At 29.4% G+C, this 21,342-nt stretch overlaps 1 protein-coding gene across 1 annotated transcript in view; it reads right to left on the reverse strand.

The window, feature by feature from the left end:
* Positions 1 to 1,004: 1,004 nt before the first annotated feature.
* Positions 1,005 to 21,342, reverse strand: part of LOC107452986 (uncharacterized) — a 36,804-nt gene continuing 16,466 nt past the window's right edge. The window contains exons 2-9 of the mRNA XM_016069630.4: positions 18,378 to 21,020; positions 16,737 to 16,955; positions 15,516 to 15,691; positions 13,550 to 13,771; positions 12,021 to 12,198; positions 5,416 to 5,475; positions 2,902 to 3,239; positions 1,005 to 1,807 (exon numbers count right to left, since the gene is read on the reverse strand). Of these exons, the coding sequence (XP_015925116.3) occupies positions 1,052 to 1,807; positions 2,902 to 3,239; positions 5,416 to 5,475; positions 12,021 to 12,198; positions 13,550 to 13,771; positions 15,516 to 15,691; positions 16,737 to 16,955; positions 18,378 to 20,337 (3,909 nt within the window). The 5' untranslated portion in view covers positions 20,338 to 21,020 and the 3' untranslated portion in view covers positions 1,005 to 1,051. The remainder of the gene's footprint in view (positions 1,808 to 2,901; positions 3,240 to 5,415; positions 5,476 to 12,020; positions 12,199 to 13,549; positions 13,772 to 15,515; positions 15,692 to 16,736; positions 16,956 to 18,377; positions 21,021 to 21,342) is intronic.

Raw genomic sequence — 21,342 nt, forward strand, 5'->3', positions numbered from 1 at the left:
CCAAGTCAATCTCTACTCTTAAAAACAAGGGTTTTTCTACTTTAAACAATTTTCACAAAAAATTATGAAAACCTATTTTTCTGACTTAAAATTAAGCATTTGTCACTTGACCTTTGATGACTGAATAAAGCAAGTCATTAAAAATATCTAATAAAATTAAAATGTATGATTTATAAGATAAAATAATTTTTTAATAAATATACTTTTATGAAACATTCCTTATAATGAAGCATTCCTTTAGTGAAATGAAACACTCCTTATACCTAATGCCCAATTAAACTCTTATTGGTTTGTTTAGTTTGTTTGGTTATTGTAAGATTTTTTTAAAAATTTTCACATATTCAGTTAAAAAAAATTAACAGTGCATGAGTTATTTTTAAAATGAATATTTCAAATTAATTAATGGCATATTGAAGAAGAAAAATGTTTTAAAAATCAAGTTTAATGAAAAATTCAAAGCAGAATCTGTGTCACCAGTCTGGCCGTTTCCTTTAGGTCTAGGAACCTGAATATATATATACTGAGAGAACATTCTTTTTGCTGCATACCAAACTCATCTTTGAACACAAAAATTAAGATCCCTTGCTGTTTGCAACAAAAAATAACAGCAATGCAATATCATCTGTGATACAATCGAGCACTTTTATCTGTTATAGAGATTACTATTTTTTGTAAATGAAGAATTTGATGGAAAAAGGTTTGAAGAAACTTTTTCTTTTTGAATTTTAGAGTATCAACTGTTTTAGAATGTCATAAAATGTCTTATAAATTAATTTTGTTGGAAAAATCTTAACACAATATTAAACCAAATTTTTCTATTAAGTTTGTGCACCCGAACCATTGCCCTTTTTACTGTATATCCAGTCAATTTATAAACACAAAGACATTTCGTTTTTGAACTTGTTACAAATGGTGTTCCCATGTAAAAATATTCTGGAAATTAAATAAGGAATAAAAAAACAAACTTTTTTATACCTTGGAAGATTAGAAAGAAAATACAAGAATTTCTAATAAAATGTTTAATATTTTATTTTTGGTTTTGATACAAGCATTATTGGTTTAAGAAATCCACTTCAGCTTTGACACATTTGCCTGTGGTTACATCCAACGCGCTTACCTTTATCTCAGTGTCACCAAACATCATTTGAGTTTGAATTTCTCGGTCTTGTACATACCTGCTGTCCGAAAGATCCAAAATTAAAGTCGCGCATCTTTTAACACCTGAATCTGTAATAAAATAAGCATTGTCTTTTTCACTACAATATATGTGTATAACACTGCAAGATTGCCCATCTTTTGCTGGTGTATATCTTCTTACTACAACATCACCAACTCCAACGGATTGTTCGTTTATAACAAATTTATCAAACACATCTGCACACCACTGGATACCATCCTTTATAACAAGCTTTTCTCGAGGATGAATCCCATGAATAAAGCGATTAAGAATTCCAACACCGTACGTCATTCTAAGGCGTCGAATATTCACAGCTGTTGGATCTAAACCGAATAGAACTGCTCCCTTTAATATTGCAAGACTTACTCCTTGGGGAATTACAACTTTAAGCTTAGAAGAAAAAGCATCTTTTATTTCTTTTTGAAGAATAAGTGATTCAGCAAACCCTCCAACTAGAAAAATGTGATCAATGTTCATATCTTTTTCAGTTATAATAGCATCTATGTGTTTTCGGATTTCTCCCACTGTGTTTTGGAACAAACGTTCCATTTCTGATGACTCTAACCTTAGCATTCCTTGTGATGACCATTTGACATTTTTATGACTAGATTTCTTTATAGCAGACTCCACCTGTAAATATGAAAATATTAGAGTATCTGTCAAAAAGTAGCTATAGAAATCTTTTTTCTTGCTGCTTCAACTCTTTTATGCTAATTTTAATGTGTATTTTCAATTTTTCATTGCTACCTACTACGCAGCCAATTAAAATTATTGAGGTACATTATGACAGGAAAAGGTTTAATGGGCTTCAGCTTCATTCTTTTGTTGAATAAAAAATTTTCTCTATGACATAAATTAATGTAAAATTTCTCTTATCTCAAAGCACAATAATTTTAATTTCTGCAATTTTCAATGAAAGCATTGTTAGACTAATATACCAGTGCTTTGACCAACAATTAGATGAAAATTTATTGGTACACGAAGTTATGCAAGTTTCTATGCTCAATTTTATAAAATAATATATTTTATATTTATCTATTTTATAATTTATATATTTAAGTGCGGCTTATAAGCCTTTGTCAAGTGGAAGAACAGCGATAGACCGCAAAATAATACTTCCGGGGTTACAGCGAGATTCAAATCTGCTAATTTTACTCTACGAAAATATAGCACTACTTATTTCATGACTTGTCATTATTGCCATCATATTAATAATTATAACAATTTGGAAACTATTATGAAAATGACTATTTGGTAACTATTAAGTTTGATTTTGCATGCAATTAATGTGCAATTTCAACTTATTTTGTTAATTTTTTACTCAATATTTTTTTTTAGAATTTAGTGCTTTTATTATTTTTTTTATCTCAACTGCATTGTAAAACTAAAAAAAAATTTGGGGAAACATTGATAGACCTGTATTTGCTCATGCTCTTATTATATCCACGAAACAAACTTTTTCAGAATTGTGTTTATGGCACAGTTAAATTATTTTTCACAAGGGATAAAAAAAAATTTAAAGTGATATTCCTTGCACTAAATATAAATTTAAAAAAATTTTTTTTTTTTTTTGAAGTTTTTCAAGCTGGTATCAGTACAAAAAAAAGACAATCTCCTTAAATATTTATTTTAATTTCAAAATCGAAATTTACTTTTTATAACTGCCAACAGAAAAGTGAGCCACCTTATGTGTTTAATAGAAAACGAAATATTCTTGAACTTACCGAAGATCCTTTATGCTTTTTGTAATAATCAATGAAAGAGAAAGGTAAAGAGATATTCAGCGGGTTTGCTTTGTAGGGATTGGCATTTCTTTTTCTTGACTCAAATGCAATCATTAGGTCTACGTAACCTGTTGGTCTTTTTGCTTTGAATTGCTGGATGAAGTCATCTCCAAAAATATCACACAACAATTTTTCGAACTCCAAGTCTACACCAATTGAACCATATGGTCCACCTGAAGCTTTTTTGAGTTCTTTAAGAGTCCCCTGTTCATCCAGGAGCTGATGCACTGTAATGTCCACTGTACCACCACCACAGTCTACCACCATATATCGGGTACCTGATAAGAAGAAGAAAAATAGTATTTATAATTATAAAAGTTAAGCGTGAGATAAATGAGAACAAAAATAAATAGAAATGTCAGCAAGTAATATTAGCATTTATTTAGATAATACACTGAGTTCAATAAAATTGAATTTGGGATGACATTGTCATACTCATCCTTGGTAAAGATTTTCACATTTGTCAGCTCATGCTAAATACCTTAAGCTATGAAAATGGTGCATAGAAAGGAATCTGGATGTAAATCCACAGAAGACCAATCTTGTACCATTCATTCCCAAAGTAAAAAAAAATGATGTTTTTTTTCATCCCAACACTATTCAATCCCCAAATCAACATTGTCTCTGAGGTGAAATGTTTAGGCCTAATCCTTGACCAAAAACTCTCGTGAAGCAAACATGTTGATTACAAAATTAATCAAGCAAAAGAAAATGAATCATGATGTGCAGACGCATGCTTAGTAAAAACTGGGGCTTACAACCAATAATGATGTTTTGGATGTACACAGCAATCGTCATCCCTACTATCACTAATGCTTCTGTGATTTGGTGGTGCAAAGTGTAACAGGAAACAGTGAAAGACAAGCTAGGAAATCTGCTAAGACTGGCCTGTCTGTGTATCACAAATGCAATGTTCACAGCACCCACCAGAGCACTAGAAATCATTTTGAACTTGAATCCATTGGACATATTTGTATGCAGCGCTTTCAGGATGACTGTTTACTGAATGAAGTTGCAAAATCAATGGTATGACAAGACTACCACTATGAGTCATAGCAGTATTGATAAGAAAATCCATCACCCTTCTCTCCTAATGCCTTCTGACCGTATGGAGAGAAAAATACGTGTTTGACAATCCATTATAGGTAGTTTTTCCTGCCAGAGGAGAATGGGACAACAAAACTTAAAACCCGTCATCTAATCTTGTTTACGAATTGATCAAAGAAAGGTAACCTCTCTAAACTGGGAGTGTGTGGCATATCACTGAGCGTCAATCTCCTTGATGATCTTGGGAAGTATGCCACTGTCTTTCAGGCAAAGGTTCTTAGCATCACCAACTGTCTACAGGTAAATATAAGAAAAGGCTATCATAGTAAGCTGATTCTTATTTTCATTGACAGTCAAGCAGCCTTAATGGCTCTTCATTCATTCCAAATTAAATCAAAAATTATTTTGTCTTGTAGAAACCTTCTAAGAGAACTGGCAACCAGGAATAAGATTATTCTTATCTTGGTACTAGGGCGCATGGGAATTGACGGTAACAAAAGTGTTGATGAACTTGCAAGCCAGGGATAATCTTTCAATCCAATAGGAATGGAATCCTTCTGTGGCATCAGCATGAAGATTGCAGGGAAGTCATCCTTAAATGGGAAAAACAGGAGACGAACAAATTTTTTTGCAATTCTCCTGGACAAAAACATGCTAAAAGTATGATTATCGGTTTATCTGCAAAAATCGCTTCTGAAAGTTTTAGGCTTCCAAGTTCGAGCATAAAAACATTTGTGGGCTTCATCACTGAACATTATGACTGCAGAAAACACCTACTTAGAATGGAGCTTTTTAAACAAGAACCAATATGAATACGCAGGAAATGCTACAAGAATGTGGAATCAGCGTATTACATTTTATATGAGTGTGATGCCCTTACACGATTTAATACTTTAGGCACTCTCCATCTTAAAGAGCTACGCATCAGCTCTATTAAGGGACTGTCATACTTCATAAACAAAGTAGGCAACCCAAGAAAATGGAACTAGGAAGAATTGGGTCGGAGCATTTGGCACAAAATGCTAATAAAGTTGAGGGACCTCACATCGGACAAGCCCAAACAAGGCGGGGTTTTTTTTTCTACGTATTTTTATAAAACATAATATTTTCATCATAATTAACTTAATTTTTATGAACTAAAAACTCATATGAAGTAAAATACATTTATAAAGTTTTAATTTGTCCTATAAAGTTAAATAAAAGTAAATGTTCCATGTATTATAATTTTTTTTCCTTGAACTTTACTTTGAATATCTTTATATTTACGCAGGAAGTTGACGTAAACGTTACTTCATTTAATTGAAAGAATAATTCCGAGTTAAAAAGTTACAAATCAGTGCAGGCAGATATTTCATTTTGTTCATGATTTTATTATTGTAAAAAAAAAAGTGTAAAACACAATCTTACCAACACTAAATGATGATGATGCGTCACTACTCTGTCCTGGTATATTGGAGTGATTGACATCTGTAAATCAAAAATGTTTAATAAGAATAATCATATTAGAAGATAATCTCTGTCATAGAAAAAAAATTGCGTTATTTCACTAAGAGGGGAACTTAGTTATGTTCAGGGGCGGATCCAGAAATTTTTCCTGGGGAGGGTCATAGACTCCCCCCTCCCCACAATAAATTTTTTTTATAAAAAAATTTTTTTGAAAAAAAATCTGAGGATTTTAATGCTAGTCTTCTAATTTATTTTTTCCATAATGAACAATAGATAAATAATTCAAGTATTCAAACTCTTTAAATAATAAACGTAATGAGTTTTTTAGAAACTTTGCAAGTCTGTCAATGATTTTTTTAACATCCAAATCAATTTCTCGATGAATGCTTAATAATAATGCTAGTCCATTTAATCGTTCTTGATTTTGAGTTTCTCTAAACCAAGTTTTGAGACGCCGAAGAGTTGAAAAGGAACGTTCTGCTGTTGCTGCACTAACTGGCAGATTTATTAAAATTCTCACCAACATATTGATTGATGGGTACAAATCGATGTCACAATCATTAATAATCTTGGAAAGATCGTTGGGCACTTCAAGTCCTACTTACAAGTCTAAAAACAGTGAAGAATGTAATTAGGCGGAAAAAAAATTGATTTTTCCAACCTACATAGTTGTATATGCCCCCTTAAATAATTTTTGAAATATTTTATTTCTGTTGTAAACTATTGAAAAAATTATTATTTTAATTCTTTTTTTCAATTTTGGGGGAGGGGGTCATCACCCCCCCCCCCTCCCGCTGGATCCGCCACTGGTTATGTTATAAGTATATTTATAAACTAACTATTGAAAATGCTTCCCATAAAAGAATTTTATCTCTATTTTCTTACTTTAGATTCATAGGCGATAAATTTTAAAAAAGTTTTAGATCTATGCAGAGTATTTACTAATTTATTTGCAGAAACATTTGGTCAACTCTTGTCTTTTATATAAATTAGGTTTCAAATTTGACCCTTGTTTTCAAATTCACAATCGCAACGCTTGAATACGCTCTCTAGCGGGAAGGATATTTTCAGTCCACTATTTGTTAAACTTTCATTTAGTTCCATCAGAATTATTGGTGAAGTAAGACGTGCTTTTTTCAGCAGCAAATAAGCAACCGAATTTCCCAAAGGAGAAAGCAGAAAAACTTGAAAACACAACCCAGAACTTCGGTAAATATATTTGAAATAGGATGAAAAACAATTTTTCATTAATTTTTTCATTCAATTATCAATAAACTAATAACATCCGATTTTTTGATCGCATAGTGTTACGGATGTGTATTACGGTAAAATACATTAATTGTAAATTAAAATTATTTAAGTCCATATTGCTTACATCATTCCAATGAATAAATGTGGTTTCAGAACTATAAAAGTTCTTGAAAATTTTTCTTCTTTATAGAATAGTATATTATCTATATTATTATTTATAATGAATCTATATTATTTGGAAAACAGCAATAAAGAATCATCAGACATACTTGAAAAATGTATAATTTGTGTTGATTATTAATAAATTTTTAATACTTTCTTGGTAAGTATTTTCTTAATTTTGAATGATTAATTTCAACTAGAATTCAGCTATTCATTTAAGTTGCATATTGAAATTCATCTCGAGAGTTTGCAAATTTTTATTGTGTGGTATGTCATCTTAAAGTAATGATCTCGTATATATTATTTGAGAGTAGAATTTTTAAATTAAAGAACAGTGTATTTTGGGGTTTTCCGGATTTATGAAGCAAGCAAATGTTATGATTTTTATAATATAAAATTTACTTCTAAGCGAATTTTTTCTAATTTAATGATAATTCTGTTCAGAATGGTTTTCTACGTCTCATTAAAAAAAAACTTTAAAGATTAAAAACACAAAAAAGCTCAATATGAAAATTTTTAATTTATATATGAGGAATTTTTAGAATAATTATTTTTTATCGTAAGCATTTTTTGTTTTGCGTTTTTTAGTTTATAAGTAATGATTTTTAAAATTTTTGATAAAAATTGTTAAAAAACTTGTTTTGCAAAAATAAATTATGTAACTTTATGAGTTTCAGTAAACGTTTTGCATATTTTAATTTTTTTTATATCCTTCGTTGAACAGCCGACCCAATTTTTGGGTTCACGGCTACTAATGTTCAACTCCGTAGCCTTGTAATTTTGACCAATCCAGAAGACAATCCACAAGACTCCTAGATCAGTACCCCCAGAGGTATTGATTTGTTGTGGGAACATGGAGGACTCTGCGACTCGACAGCTTTAATGTGCATCAGTCACCATTAGTCTTTGGCCAGCGGAATCGAACCCACGATCTCTTGGACATTGGCCCAGCGCCCTACCAACCAGGCTATCCCGGCCTATATTGTAATATTTGAAGTAATTTGATTCATTAAATTATTGGATGTGAAGTTTAAATAGACCCTTCATATTAAATAAATAAATTCAGCCGAACAATTTCGCAGACATTAAGTTTTAACTCTAATAAGAAGATAGATACATATTGATCCCGCAATTGACTGATCGTCAAGACACGGTTCCCAATAGAACACCGAAGTCAAGCATCACTGGCCGCTGTCAGTGTGTGACCACTTAAACCAGCCTGCAACAGCTTCTAAAAAATCGACTGATAAATTTTAACATTTTTCAAATTTATCGTTCGACCACAGAAACTAAAAAAACAAAATGAACTTCAAACGTATTTTAAAGAAATTATAGAGGTTATAATAGTTGTTAGCATATTTAAACTTAAATAATTTTCTTTATTTTCAAAAAAGAAGCTTTCCGTAAAGTGAATTGTTTGTTATTGTCTTTTTAAAATGATAGATTCATCAAGAGAATATGAAAAGTTTGTTTCTCAACTTTTATTCATATCGAATTCAGGATTTAATCTTATTTTTAAGGTTGAGTATATTTTCAAATACCTTACTACTTTCTTTTCTCTGTGAAGAATATTTATGGCTAATTTAGTCATGTTTAAACGAGAATAATTCAGAACTTCCGATTATACCTATCATATGAAGAACAAAATTCTACAAAAGTCTTTCTTTGATATCCAGATAATTTTTAATTATTTTCAGGAATACTACTCTTTTGTATTTTTACATATCCTTTAGTTAATTCTTTTCAATATATCTAAAAAGTTATAATATTTTTCATAAAATTAAATCATTACTAATTAATTTTTAAATCCGGGTTGAAATTTCTCAAAAATTCAAACAGTGTATATTAAAATTATATTATTTATTTAATCTACCTATAAATTTTTAACTAATTTGATAGAACACTAATATGTTAACCTTTTCGTTGTGGCAGTCTGTTCCACTGAAGTGACGCAAACGGTGCTATGCGCCACAAAGTACGCAAATTGCATGTCGGTGAGCTGATGTTCGGAATTTCTTATTAAGATTTTGCATAAATATGTGTTTGGATATTTTGAAACTATAATAAATAAAAATACAGTCTACTTACAAAACATATTAAGCGCATTTAAAATATGTTTTTTTGGGGCATTAATGGTTATCAAATAGTATCACGCTGACACCGGCTGAATACGGCGCTCGTACGCACAGTTCGTCGCGTGGATGCCAGCTAAATAAGGTGTTCGTAGCGATAGGATAAGTGATTAACACTAGAAAGACTGAAACTTAGTATATACCTATATTGCCCAAAAGCAATCAAAATGACTGGATTGTAAAAGAATAAATAATGTGTAAACAAAATTTGTTTAATATTAATTTTTAATATTTTTATATTATTTATAGTTATGTAACAAGTAATTAGTAAATATTAAGAATAAAAAAAATTATATGTTGTACAAAATTTTAAGAAATTGTGTCATTATATTCATCAATGTTTTTCTAATTGAAATTAAACGCAGTCAAAATTACTTCCTTAGGCAATCTAGTGTTAATTGCTTCTATTATATAACTATTGTGCGATTATTATATACTAGCCGCCTAAGGCGGCCAGCTGTCCGCCACGCTAAAGGTTTCCACAAATAAAGTTTTTTAAAACATAGCAGGAAATCTGAAGATTAGTGGACAATTAAAGTGTTTCTGTCCTGCAATTTTGTCTTCATATCCAGTTCTGCTGCAGATGTGTTATAGCTCTTGAGGATGTTTCAGATGTAACTTTGCTATGGTAACCTAACCTATAATATAACTATCAGGTGGAGACTTGTTTTTTTTTTCTTAAAAAAAGGCCTCAGAAATTGTAAAAGCATACAAAATTTGCTTTAAATACATGAAAAGAACACGAAAACGAATTAATTTTTTATGGTATCTATTTCTCTATAATTTTTTTATGGTATCAATTTCTATTTCTATATCGCTACAAAAATTAACGTCGGGTAGACTATATTTGAGGGTGCCCCTTGATTCTCGCCAAGTTGTGATCGCGGTTGATCGCTAAGCTGGGCGATGTTGAAACCCAATCGTGATTCTCAACGGTTTAGATTTTGGCGTTATTAATGTTCAACGGTATACGTAATTTCAGAGGTCCATTAGTTCTTCGTTAGATACCGGCTGGTAAGGTTACTTTTACTTCTGGTCAATAAGGTATGTGGGCAGTCATAAAAAGGGACTTTATAAAAAAATGTCATCACCAGTTCGGTACCACAAACGCCATTTTCGATTCATATTTCGCCGAATTTATGTGACGATGGAGGTACACAGATTCTATTCACGATAAATTTAGACAGTATCTAACTGTTATTAGATAATTCTGTGCACCTAAATCTGAGTATATTCAAGCTTAATGAAGAAGTGAGTTTTTTTTTTCCTTTTCTTTCTGCACCTACTCCACTAATTTTTGCTTCGATTCAAAATCCTTTTTATTGGATTTATTAATTTTGCTTATATTGGGTTCATTGCAAGCTTTATCCGATGTTTTGTTGAAATTTTCCAATGTTTTTTGAAATATCATTATGTTTTGGCCGTAATTTCTGTTACCACGGTGTTCCGTGCAAACAGGAATAGCGCCAAACATAAGTCACCAATTTCGCCAAGGGGCATCCTCAAGTATAATTTTCCCTTATCGTCTTCGCTTAAGAAAAAAAAAAAGAGCGTGGAAAGAAGAAGAAAAACTTACTGTAACAATTATGAACAGCGATAAATATATCAAAGCGTAGCGTTCTATTTACGTATCTAATATGTTGCCACATTTTTAGTACAAAAGTTAAAGTTTTATCCACTTTGATAAATGTAAACTAATGCGAACCTTACAATTAAATTATTAATTCCTTCGTATATTATTGGTTTAAGTTGTCGAAAATTAATATTTCAATTGTAAGGTTCGCATTAGCATACATTTATAAGAGTGGAGAAAAGTATATGCATTTTTTAATAGTTTCTTGAATATGGCTTTTTGAAGACGAAAAAGCATAGATTTTCTTACAAAATGACTGATAACTAAGAAACTAATCCAAATTTTTGAAGAAGAAAAAAAATACTTCTTCATTATGTCAATATTCAATTATGTGCCGAGTTTCGTGCCTGAGCGAGGCTTCTGGGGCGATATATTGTGATTACAGACACACACACACACAGCCGCCTTTATTATTATGTATAGATTTGTAGAATATTATACGTTTATGTGAATATATAATAGGATTATTATAAATTCATTAACTATTAATACTTTTAAAGAAGTTACCCAAGGCATGAGTCTTACAACATTAGTAAAACTCGCTGCATAACTAATTAGTACTATATTTCTATAGAAAAAAAAATAGATCAATTAAAAGGAATTGTAGTATTTCAAATTTATATTGCATAAAATATGGAGCAGAAAAATGTTACTTAGAAATCTTCAAAATTTTCTTATTGTTGCGAGAACTTTCTTCAATTTCATTAACAGAATTTACGACTATAGCTTATATTTTCTATAGTTGGCTACGCCGATCATATAGTACCACAACATAGTGAAGCGGGTTGCTTCTATGAAGAGTGAGCATAATAAATGGTGAAATTAGATTTTAAATTTTCACAATTTACAAACTATTGCTGTTCAATATTTTGTCTGAGGTCGAAGAAAAAATGTTTTTTAGAAAACAAATCTTTTAATTGTTTTATTATTATAATAATTTTTATTTACAGATTAATTGTGAATAAACTAAAACATATAAAGATACATTTTTAGGTACACCTTCGTAAATTCTTCAAATTTACAAGTTATATTTTTAGTTTTCATTACAAATAAAATGTGCTAGTGTTTATTTATTTCTTAGAAGAGAAAATATAACTGTAAAGTTTTACTGTATTTTAACATCAGAAAACAACATTGAACTACTAAAAAACACCAGTAACAATAACATTTATAAACTAAGAAATATTTTTAAAATATCAATAGATCAGAAAAAAATCACAAAATAAAAATTAAAATATACATACCCGATTTAGATCGCAAACGGCATCATTTATTTTAGAAAATCTCACCTTTGTTTATCTGGTAAACTTTAGATTAGCCGTCAGATTTGTAGTTTAAAAAACGTAATTTAAAATAATAATTATGTGAAGAAAACATTTTATAATTACCTTTGTCGTTTGTTCTTTCGGATTCACACTCTTTTTTCCAACTAAATGAAGATCGATGAAAATGAGTTTCATCAGGGACTAGTTGATGAAGTTTCATCCGTCTACAGTATATGGAAGCCGCTTCTGGTTCTAATGCAATCAAAAGTTGATCAGGGTATTCCGGACAAGCTATGCCAGCCTAAACAAAGATTAATTTTAATTTTTAACCAAAAAAGTACTTAAAAAAATTGTGTTCTTCTAATAAAACCGGCCTGTTTATGCATGTATATTCCAAGTTCATATATGAAGGCCTCTGGTCAATCTAGTAATAAGCCACATTTTTCCCAAAAGTGATATTCTTAAGTCAATTCTTTAGCATTTTTTCCTTATAGCTTCTGTACAAGTTTCCGTCAGAATTTTACCTAGTACACAATATGCAAAAACATCGTAATGCCTACATAGTGTTTTTCACTAAAAACACTCTACTATACAAATTGAAAATCTGGCTTTACCGTTATACTGTCCCAAACCATTCATGCAATATAATTGAAATACATTTTGTAGCTTTGTTGCACTGATTTATTTGCCTACATACTGTTTTAAAGAGGAAAAAGCAAATACGTTAATTTATTATTGAAATGAAAAATAATAAAGCATTAATTTATAGTATATGAACCAGGATATCAGTGTAATTGCCGACCGACCTGTAAGGTGATCAAGGAGATTTCCTCATACCAGGAAGGTCTCGGGTTCGAATCCCACTTCGGGCATGGATGTAATTTCTCTGTTTTATCTATTCTTTTTGTAATCCGAAGAGGATATTGATCCACCAATAATAGTGCCCACGTGAAAGAGAGTAACAATACTGCCCATTAAGTACCATAATGCCATATGTTGCCAAAAGTGGTGGGCATTGAAAAACATGTCAGTGTTATTAGGTTTAAAAAGAGTGAATGTTGCGTTTCAAAGTTTGTTAACAAAATCATTAATTTTTATGAAAATAAGTGTTGAATTTAAATTAATTTTTACATTAATAGGAAATGTACTCATAAATATTTCGTAAGTTTGTCTTTTATTACCTTAGTTTACGCATTGGTTATGTATATGAAAAGATAATGTCATTATTATCACTAGAAAGACTGAAACTTAGTATATACCTATATTACCCAAAAGCAGACAAAATGACTGTATTGTAAAAGAATAAATAATGTGTAACGAAATTTGTTTAAAATTAATTTTTTATTTTATTTACAGTTATATAACAAGTTATTAGTAAATATTAACAATAAAAAAATTATATGTTGTACAAAAATCTAAGAAATTTTGTCATTATATACATCAAGCATTATTTTTCTAATTGAAATTAAAAGCAGTCAAAATGACTTCCTTAGGCAATCTAGTGTTATTTACGTTTTGGTAATCATTTTATAAATATTTATAATTATTATATCATTTATAATTACATCATTTTATAATTATAGTTTTCATCAACTTAACTTTACTCTTTAGCTTTTAAAGTGCGAAAATTTAGTACGATGTATAAATTTTACCTTGTAAGCTGCTGCTCTCATAAATTGTTTAGCTGGTTGTTTCCATATAGCTGGAACTGTTACAACCCATCTTACATCTTCATTTAATATTTTTGTAGATGACTGATCACTCAATTCTTGTAATGCATGATCTTTAAAATAGCTAAGGGCATGAGCAAAAACTGTAACAGCAGGGACTCGTTTACCATTTGATGCAGCTATTTCTGTATCAAGAGTTAAATGCTTTAAGAAGAGAAAAGGGAAAAATTATTAGAATTTTTGCTTGCGATTTTATAAAATTCTGTTAGTTATTTTTGCATGCATGACTTTTTCACAGAATTTAAAAATTCTAGATAGTAAAGTTTATAATTATAATTTAAATTAGTTATTTTAAACTATCCAAAAGTTTTAATGTGTTTAATTTTTTTTTACTTGTAATTTGCTTGCAAGTGCTGTATATTCCAATAAAACAGTTTGTAACATTTTAGTGATTACAAAAAATTGCAGTTGAATTTACTAGCTCAATGATGTTGGCGTGTTCCTGCGTAGAGGAATTCGATTGTTGCTTTTATATTCTGCTTCCTGATAATATAAAAACTATAAGAAACTTTAATGTAAATCAACAGAACTTAACTGTTTTATTTAGTTTATTTGTTGCATTTAAAAGTAGAAAAGATGATTTCAGCCTACATAATGAGTTAGTTCGTTCACCAGGAGTTGACACTTGGCTCCGCCTTCATCACGTGGTATCCGACGATACTATTTTGCTATTTTTGGGAGAAGGATGTGAACAATCATGCACAAGCTTGCTATTCGGTGATCATAAAACAAAAATATTTCTTTCGTAATCATTATATGCATTTTTTTAACATTAAATATTTCATAAATTTGATAATATTTCTCTCTTTTGAGTGAATAGTTTGTGCTTTTTGAGACATTTTGCTGCAATATATTTGAATAGCTAGAGTAACGAAAGGTACAATAGCAGATGATAAAGCGAAGTAAGAGATAGAAGAAGAATTCACTGTTTGAGTTTGGGGCGCATTAAGGGTTATCTCAATTTCAAGCGCGGAGACGTTTCTCCTCTTCCTCCCGCTCTAAAATGAATTCTTCGTTCGAGTAGGTGGAGCCAAGTGCCAACTCCTGGTGAACGAACTATACTTGTATTATCAGTGCTTACTTCAATACAAATAATTACTTCTGTATAATTTAAATATGTATTATTATCTGTTTTTTTTTAATTTGTTAAAAAATTCTTCAATTTACATGCAAAGCTTTACATTTTTTAACGCAAAGCTTTAAATTAGTGAATTTTTAACTATGCACTTACGTTAGTTCAATTACACCGGAAACTTTGATTGAGTTGAAGTAATATATAAAGGTTATTCAATGAAAGTAATAAAGATTATATTAATATTTTCAAAATATTTCCCGTGCAATTCTTTTGCTTGTGAATGGAAATAAGAGCGAGATAGAATGAATTAACTCGATTATTTTTTCGGAAATTTACTACGTGAACTAAAGATTGAGTGTAATCACTATTGAAAAAATTATTTTATATAATATTATAATGAAATTTTTTCTTTTAATATATGTAATGCATTAAAGGAATATATAAAAATATATATACTTTTATGTATAATATCTTTGTATTTTTAAATTAATTTGTATATTTTAAATGTTTCTATTTTTTAAAACATTCATAAAAATATGATATTGAAATTATTCTTTTTTTTCTTCTTAGAAATGAAAAAAATAAATTAAGAAATTTTATATCTCTTAAAAAATCAAAAATCTTTTATATATAATATCTTTATATTTTTAAATTAATTTTTATAATTTACATTTTTTAAACTCTTATGTTTTTTAAAATATATATAAAAATATAATATTGAAATTATTTTTTTTTCTTTTAGAAATGAAAATTAGAATGAAAAAAAGAAATTAAGAAATTTTATAACTCTTGAAAAATCAAAATAAATATTACTTCGCTGTGATGCAGAGTCATTTTAAATTTTTCAAAATAAAGCCAATTTTTAGCTTCTTCAACATCCAAATCATGATAGTAGTCTCTAGCTGAATATCCAAATGAATGAAATGTCCCTTCGGGTGATAGAAGTAAGGTTGTTGGCGTTTTTTGATTGAATACTCCTGGGTCACCTCCTATAAAATTAGCAAACCATTGCTTTTCTGAATTGTTTTATTCAAAATTATCAAGATTGTTTGATGCACGATAAATTAGAAAAAGTATAAATGAATCTTTAAAAGTTCATAACTTATGCTTATCTTTTTTATTCTAGCTCTATTTTACAATCTTCGACCCTTATTATAATTTATGATATCAAATAATATTTTTTTTAAAAAAAACGTTCTTTTAATTATAAGAGCTTAATGTTTTTTTTTTTATTAAGCTGATTTTTATTTTTTGACTTCTATTGAATTCTCATAACTAGAATGTCCCTTGGAAACTTTATTTTTGCATTCGAAACTATTTCAAAGTGATAAAATTTAATAGAAAGCTGCTGACATATTATCAAAACTATTGAATGTTTAATTAAAAAATCACCTTTCTGTAATTTTTTTTTCAAAAATTACTCAACCAATTTTTCTTTTTTTCGTTTTTAATTATTTAAAACCGTATTCTTTTCTACAAAAATGTTGATCATGCTAATACAATTATTATTTTTTTTCCTGGACAAATATCAAAATTACGTTGCCGATGAAAATTGTTCGAAGCTTTAGCCTTGAGCTTTTTTGGAGTCTTCATGCAAAACATAAAGTTTAATAATAAGGAGAAATAATTAAAATAAACGATCGAATACAAAACGATCGTAATACCAATTGCTAAGTGTTGCTTACAAATAAAAGCATATTAATATTTATCTTAAAATTTTGAAAAAATTTGAATATAAAAAAAAACATTTTGAGATAATATCAAAATCCGAATTGAGCAACAACAAAATAAAAAAACCTTAAAAAATTTTTTAATTGATTATTTTAATTTTTTTTAATTTTATAACTTTAATTATTTATTTTAATTGTTTTTATCAATTTTTTAATTTAAAAAAAATTGTTAATTAGTATACTCGTTTGGAATAATTATTGTAGACCGAGTTTTTTCAATTAAAATATTGGCCATATATATAGATAAATAATTGTAGTTTTTTAAGTTTTGAAATAAAATAAATTTTAATATCTTATTACATACCATCCCATTTTTTCATCATATGAATGTTATCTGGATCTCGTGTAAAACAGAAAGCATAACCGCTATACGTCGTTCCAAAATCGATGGCCACTACCACAAAATATGATTGACTATGAGAACTCATACCAGAATCTACAGAACATGGACTTGTTCGATTACAAGGAGATATATCTTGCATTGGTGGAGAGTGATCCACATGGAATGTTGAGCTTGTATCATCTGAAATTTCAATTCAGAGTTAGTTTATTTAATTAGAATGATGTTTAATTTTAACACTTATTTTTACTTAGTACAAAAATTTATCTACCACTGAATAATTTATGTATCTTACAGAAAAAATCCGAAATATGGAGAATGTTAATCGTTTCAGTGTTAGCTATCGACATTCCCTCAGTTGCTTTGGTGAATGTCAGAATTATTTCTTATCAACTATTATTTCCCCCTTATATTGCTCTCCCATTAGGAAAAACTAATAATGGAGAATACCATGAATAGCCCTTAACCCTAAAAAAACATCATTGTAAGGAATTTCGGGAAATGGCATTTAGCCTTAAGAGAACATCGGTGTAGGGAATTCCGAGCAATACACTAATTAATGATTTATAACAAACATTCGAGACATTCACGAAAGCGACTATGCGAATCTTGAGATTCATGGGAGATGCTCAGCATTCAATGATCGATTTTTCAATGTCACATATATTGAGAAAAAAATGGTTTCTTTTGCGGGAAAGCTGACTTATAACAGAATGCAGGGTCATCAATTGAAAATTTAATGTTACCAAGCAGGTGTATACTCATAAATAGCAAATTTGTTTTCATTTGAATTAACCAAATATCTATATATTTATAAAACTTTAAGATATAATTGTGTTTATTTTATGACTGCTATTTCATTATATTTGTATGTAGGAAATAAGTGAGCTATAAAACTAATCACGATGTTTCGCACTATGAGAGTAATTTTGAGTAAATTAGAGTAAAATTTATCTTCCTAAAGTTTTTCATTTTCATTAAGTATCAAAATTGAAAATAAATATTCTTCCATGATTGTATAATTAATAATTTTAATTATTAACTATTCGAAAAATTCATTAAAAAAAGGAATGAGAGAAAATTGTACATTTCTACTTTTGAAACCAGGTATTATCTTACCAGGCTTAAAAATATTTTCCAAGTTCGTGAACAGATGGTGCTGCTGACTTTGAATAACTATGAATCATTATTATCTACTGCTTGTTTGACCATTCCAACTTAAAATATTTGCTCAGATGGTTTAGTTTTATCCTCAGACTGCGCCATTTTGTTATTACAAATGATGGTTATTTTAAAAATATTATTCCATACCCATTTCGATACTCCAGCACACTCTTTTAATGAACTTTAAAATTAATTAAAAAATTTTTGTTTCGATTTAATTGATTTTTTGAATCGTTGGTCATCTTTAAGACACTAATTATGAGGAATATTTGTTATTAACTTCTCCACTGAAATAAGAATCTTTTGGATTTGAAGGGGAAAGCGGAATTTTATGAAAGATAGATTGAATACATGACAATAGTTCGTTATTTGATTGTTTTTTTAAACAATTTAAATTTAAAGAAAAAATTGTACCTGGTAATTTTTTGATGTATGTATTACCTGATGCTATTGATACAGGAGGAGAAAATGAATCATCTTTCCCTTCTGGTAAATTAACTTTCTTCGTATCTTCTATTTGTTCACAAAAATCAGATTCATAAGCATCTGAAGACAATTCATCTCTATTGTAACCGTTCACATCATATGATCTTTTAGACCAATGTTCAGTAGTTTTCGTACGCTCTTCATCTGATTGAGAATTATTTATATTTGATTCTATGCTTGAAAATGATTTATTTTCTAATATTTGCTCAGTAGTTAAATTAGATATAGTCACGGCTATGTTTCCTCTGGAAAATGGATTTTGAGAATTTTTAGAGGACAATGATGTAACACTTTTGCTTATGTCTTCAAGCATGAGTTCCTCTATCAAGTTATCACATTGAATTTTATCCTCTTTGTTGACTTTCTGTGGTGGATTTGGTTTTTGATATGACGGTGTTGATTCTATTGAAGTAGTGAAAGTATCTGATTCTACAGAGTCATCTGATTCATCCATTAGGGATTTATCAAGAATCCTTATAGCGTCAATGACATCCGGATCTTTTATACTCATTTTCTCAATTAATTTACTGTTTTGAATTTCTTCGAGCAGTTTGTCAGGATATATTTTAGAATCTTCTATAGGAGAAATGCTTTGCTCACAACTTCGAGAGACTTGACTGTTATTACCATTAACGGGAGTTACATACTTTTCAATTTGATTTGATGTCAATTTATTTTTTTCTAATGTATCGGTTACTTTATTTTTCTTTTCTTTGGTATTAGGTCTTCTTTTTATAGTTCCAGTGTCATTTGAGTCCAAATTTTCTTCTAAAGATAGCATTGTATGACAAAAGTCGTGAAATCCTGCCACAATAACTTCTTCTGGTGCATCTAGCTTCACGTTATAACATTCATTAATAGGATTGCTTTGCAAATCCGTTAGTGATGAGTTCAAGTGGTTCTCTCCAAAATCTAGAGAATCGTATTGTACTTCTAAACAATTAACTATAATGTCCGCTTTTTCACAGATGTTATCATATACTTCACATTTTTCACCAGTTTCTTTATTGCAAACTACATTTACTGGTAGGGAAGATGAAACTGCTATATCTTGATCCCCATTAAGAGATTGGTTAGGACGAGATATTTTATTAATGGTGCCATTTATTGGAATAATTTGTTCGTTGCCTAAAATTGAATCTTCTTTTGCAAAGTTCAAGTTCGATTTATTATTTTCGTTATATTTTTCCGATTCTTTATGTATCGTGTCAATGTGAGATGGGTACTCTTTTGATTTGATTCTTTCAGAAAGATAAATATTTTCTTGAACACTTGTTTGCTTCTTATTTTTCCTGATCTTAGAGACTGTTGCATAAATAATAGTATCATTTGGATCCGAGGAAAAGGTAGATACCAAGGAATTTTCGGGTGGTTTGACTGAGTCTATTAGTTTTTCATTGCTTTCAAATTCCACTATTGTTTTTATTTTATAATCATCACAGCTTTTATCGTTTACGTTGTTATCATGGTTGTTAAGATTTAACTTGTTGCGTAATCTCACCTCCGAATCCCCATTTGTTAAATTCTTGTCTATGCTGTTAATTTGGTTTTGGCATAATTTTTTATGATCTCCAGTGTCTGAAATATCAGTATTTATGTTCGTTGAATTGCTATTTAGACTCTTTGTCAGTGGTTGAGAATAACTGTTTTGATGCCCGTGTTCTGTATTTCTAATAGATTTTGTCGTTTTATTATCACAATATATTTTATCACATAGTAATGTTGATTGATTTCCTACATCAAGACTAATTTCACACGTTTTTGTTTCAGAAACCTGAATATTATTTACAGATACTGAATTGTCAATGTTGTTTGCATATAATACTTTTACTTGGTTTGCAATAGTTTGTTCTTGATTTAATTCAAATTTGTTTGTATAACTTTGCACATTTATATGAGAGTAATTATTATTCATAGATAAGCTTTCTTGTTTTATTGAGCTGACTTCACCAGGAATCGATATATTATTTATTCCTTCAGAGTTTTGTACATTCAGTGCTGTTTTTTCCGAAACAATTATCACTGTTTTCTCAACAACAAATGAGTCGATATTTCCGTTTGAAAGTTTGAAACTGCTTGTTTCAGTTGTTGGATTATCAGTATTAATCTTGATCACAGGGCTATTGGATTCTACAATTAAAGACGAAACATGATTTTCAGATTTCGAGGATGATAAGATATTTGATTCAGCATTTGAAGAGGGTTCAACTACTGCTGGTTGTAGACTTGTTGCGATAGCGCTTTGTAAAGGTATAACTCGCTGATTAAGTTGAGTTTGTAGAAGCTCTGAATGTGATACCCACTTAGTTAAACAACAATTTCGTTTCTTCTGGTTTTTAGAGTCTTTCTTAGTGTTGTAGGTCGGTTGTATCTGTGTAGTTTGTGGTTTTAAAATTGTGTTATTCTTTGCTGCTGCTGCTGTTAAATCCTTTTCCGAAATACTTAACACTGGGCAAGAATTTCTTCGTTCCAAAGGAGATCGAAATAGTTTAAAGAAGCGTCCTACAGGAGAGAGTTTGGCTCCTGGTATCACAGAGAATTTACGATGATAAAAACGTTTTTGTTCTATTGACGATTTCTTGTTCCCATTTAGATTATCTGCAATATTTAAAAGAATATAAGTGAAAAACTAATCTTTCAGTTATATTGAATTTATTATACAAGTATTAATGAAACATTTTCTAAACAATATGTATAATGCAATGAAATGAAATTATATGTAGTTCAAATAAATTAGCTAGTACTCATAGTTTGTTTTACATGATTAGATATACAATTTTATCGATTACTGCTAGTTATTAGCAACAACAACAAAAAAGATATTGTGTAAATGTAAGTCATTTTAAAAAATTAATTAATTTTTTGATGAGCATAAAATAGCTAAAAAATTGTATATGTACTTACTGTTTTAGTTTTTGAA

This window comes from Parasteatoda tepidariorum, chromosome 12 (genome assembly GCF_982258835.1).
Source record: "Parasteatoda tepidariorum strain Cologne lab strain chromosome 12, Ptep-v5.0, whole genome shotgun sequence".
In the NCBI taxonomy this organism is placed as follows: Eukaryota; Metazoa; Arthropoda; class Arachnida; order Araneae; family Theridiidae; genus Parasteatoda; species Parasteatoda tepidariorum.